The sequence below is a fragment of the Urtica dioica genome, chromosome 1 (assembly GCF_054948205.1).
Source record: "Urtica dioica subsp. dioica isolate 48M chromosome 1, U.dioica_male_clone48M_v1_H2, whole genome shotgun sequence".
Classification (NCBI taxonomy): Eukaryota; Viridiplantae; Streptophyta; class Magnoliopsida; order Rosales; family Urticaceae; genus Urtica; species Urtica dioica.
This window is the reverse complement of record NC_142756.1, coordinates 10,057,233-10,059,921: the sequence shown is the minus strand read 5'-3', so window position 1 is coordinate 10,059,921 and position 2,689 is coordinate 10,057,233. Positions and strand designations below refer to the sequence as shown.

General features: G+C 42.3%; 1 protein-coding gene across 1 annotated transcript; it reads right to left on the bottom strand.

Annotated features, from left to right (window-relative positions):
* Nucleotides 1–281: 281 nt before the first annotated feature.
* On the bottom strand, nt 282–1,765 carry LOC149407112 (uncharacterized). The gene has a single exon (XM_089611164.1). The coding sequence runs from the start codon at nt 1,715–1,717 to the stop codon at nt 515–517; it is 1,203 nt and encodes a 400-aa protein (XP_089467290.1). The 5' UTR covers nt 1,718–1,765; the 3' UTR covers nt 282–514.
* Between the last annotated feature and the right edge of the window lie 924 nt (nt 1,766–2,689).

Genomic DNA, 2,689 nt, shown 5'->3' with positions numbered 1-2,689 from the left:
GTTTTTCTTTCTTTTGCCAAAAAAAAAAAAAACTATACTAGTTCCTCGCTGATCACATTCAAGTCTCATCTCCACCAGATAAATAAATCAAATTCTCAAGCACCTGAAACAGGGATAAGAATTCAACTTCTCAGTTTCTTCATTTCTCAAAAAATTTAACTACTTCCTGGGATTCAAGTCTCTATTCTCTCTGTCTCTTCTCCCTCAACCAGATGTTCAATAAAAAGAAAACAGAAATCAAATTCTCGGCAACTGAAACATGGAAAAAAAAATGCGCTTGATATCAAGAGAAAACAACCATCTTATAATAAGCTCTTTCTCACTTTTTCAGCATCAAAAGTTTTACAGAATCAAGTGACTTGCAAGTTTTGTAATAATAATCTAACATAAACAACCAAAGAAACAGACATGGTAAGCTACAATAAAATCAAAATCAAAATCAAAATCTGAATTATATGCCAAAAAAGACACATACTTGGTCAAAATCCCAGTTTGAGCATTACACACAAACCCTTTAACAACAACTCTTGATCTTCTTCACCTTCCCTTCAATCTTCTTCACCTCGACCTTTTCGTCTTTTTCGCTCTTCTTCTTCTTCTTCTTCTCCTCAACCTTTTCAGCTTCACTCGAGACCGACCTGTCTCTCTTCTTCTTCTTCTTCTTCTTCTCCATTTCCTCATCACCTTTATCCTTCTTCTTCTTCACCTCCAAATCTTCACTGACCTCATCGATTTCATCATCGATATCTTCCATTTCATCACCGTCAGATTCATCTTCATTCCCATCCATATACCTGACCTCGTGAATCCTTCCCTTCGTCTTCTTCTTCTTCTTCTTAATCTCCTTCTTCTCCGCCGATTCAGCGCCGCTCTCCTTCTCGGCCTCGATCGCCATAACCTCCTTGAAGCCTCCATCGATCCTCAGCCTGGACTCAGGAAGAGCCTGGTAAACCGGAAGCGCCAATGACTCGAGAAGCTTCACGTGAAACGACCTAACATTTCCCCAGTGCCTCGGAACCACCGCGGCTATTCCGTCGATCGCCGCCGCGACATTCTCCGCCACTTGCTCCGGCGACATCGATGCCCTGGCAACCCTAACGACACTGCAAGTCCCGGTCCGGAGGAAAAGCTGGGCCGCGGAGCAAGCGCGCTCGATCTGCTCCTTCCAGTTCTGGTGCCGGAGATCCACCGGCACCGGAATCTTCCTCTTCTTGAAGAACTCCTTTCCGAGAAGCTTCGGAAGGAGGTTCACTGCCCTCCGGTCGGCGAGGAATAGGTCGTAGGAATCGCAGAGCTTTCGCTTCGCTTCAAAAGGACGGTAATCGGACTTCAGCTTGGAGAGCTTTAGTACCTTCGAGACCGGGACCGATTCGGCGGCGATCTTCTTCGCCGCGTCGTCCTTGGTGAGCCCCGAGCCGGGACGGTCGTCGAGGACGAGGCAGAGCTCGGCGGCGGCGGAGTCGAAGAGCGGGTGAGGGAGGGGGATCTTGTAGGAGTTGACTCGGTCGCGTCCGGGGATTTTCTTTAGGGTTAGGATTAGGTACACGAACTCGTCGTCGGCGAGGATTCGGGGCTTCTCGTGCTCCGATTTGGAGCTCCGCCATTTCAGGAGGGATTTCACGGCTCTTTCCACGGCGTCGGGAGCGACTCTGGAGGGAACAGGTTTCGGGGTGTGGTCCGCCATGGCCGTGGTTTCTTTGCTAGGGCTTTTCCTCATTTTCGCGGCTTATGGAGATTTCTATTTTTCTGAGGTTTTAGGGTTTTACGATCGAATTGGGGAGGAAGGTGAGAACTGAAGCGGAATGGACTGGGCTTAAAGCTATATTGGGCTTCTTATTATTATTATGTAGATCCAAATCCATCATTTGTTAAAGGGACATTTCCTTAAATCAAATTAAGGGACATTTTCATTTTCCTACTTTTTTTCAAAAATTTATCAAATTAGGACTAGTAAAAACAAAATTCTTTTTCTCGATGGGCTGAGCGGGAAAATAGAAGAAAGAGAAAAAAAAAATAAGAGATTTTATTGGGGAAGATTGTAGGTTGGTAATTAGTATGATGGTATAATAGGTAGAATTTTGTGTATCGCTCATTTGACTTTTTTTTTATCGGTCCTAGTTTGGTAAATTTTTGAAAAAAAGTAGAAAAATGGAAATTGACCTTAATTTAGTCATACTTTTGGCAATTTTCCTTTGTTTAAAGTTGAGGGAAATCAACGGATCTACTTCCTACAACAACTCTTTTCCATAATCAATCAAAATTATAAGCGAATTCTGGATAGTGAATATATTGTGTACAATTTTACCCTTTTTTTTTCTTTTACTTTTTTTCCTCTAATTTTGGTTTTCTCCGAGTCTCAACCAAGAGCAAGAGATCATATAGATAAACCTAAACCTACATAAACTTGGATCTATCAGGAATTTAGCGAAAGAACTCTGCAATAATAAAACATAGGTAACACAAAATAAAACACGGAAACAAACAAAATAAAACAGAGAAACAAAAAAAACGTAGAAAATAAAACACATAAACAAAAGAAAATAAAAATTAAAAAGAAAACTTGACTTGGTGCAAAGAATGAGTCACCGGCAAAAATTACAGAGGGTACTTCCACAAATCCGAGTCGTGCATGCTCATAATGCCTCTGTAGTGGTCACGCCAAATCCAAAAGTGACCCGAACAGATTGAG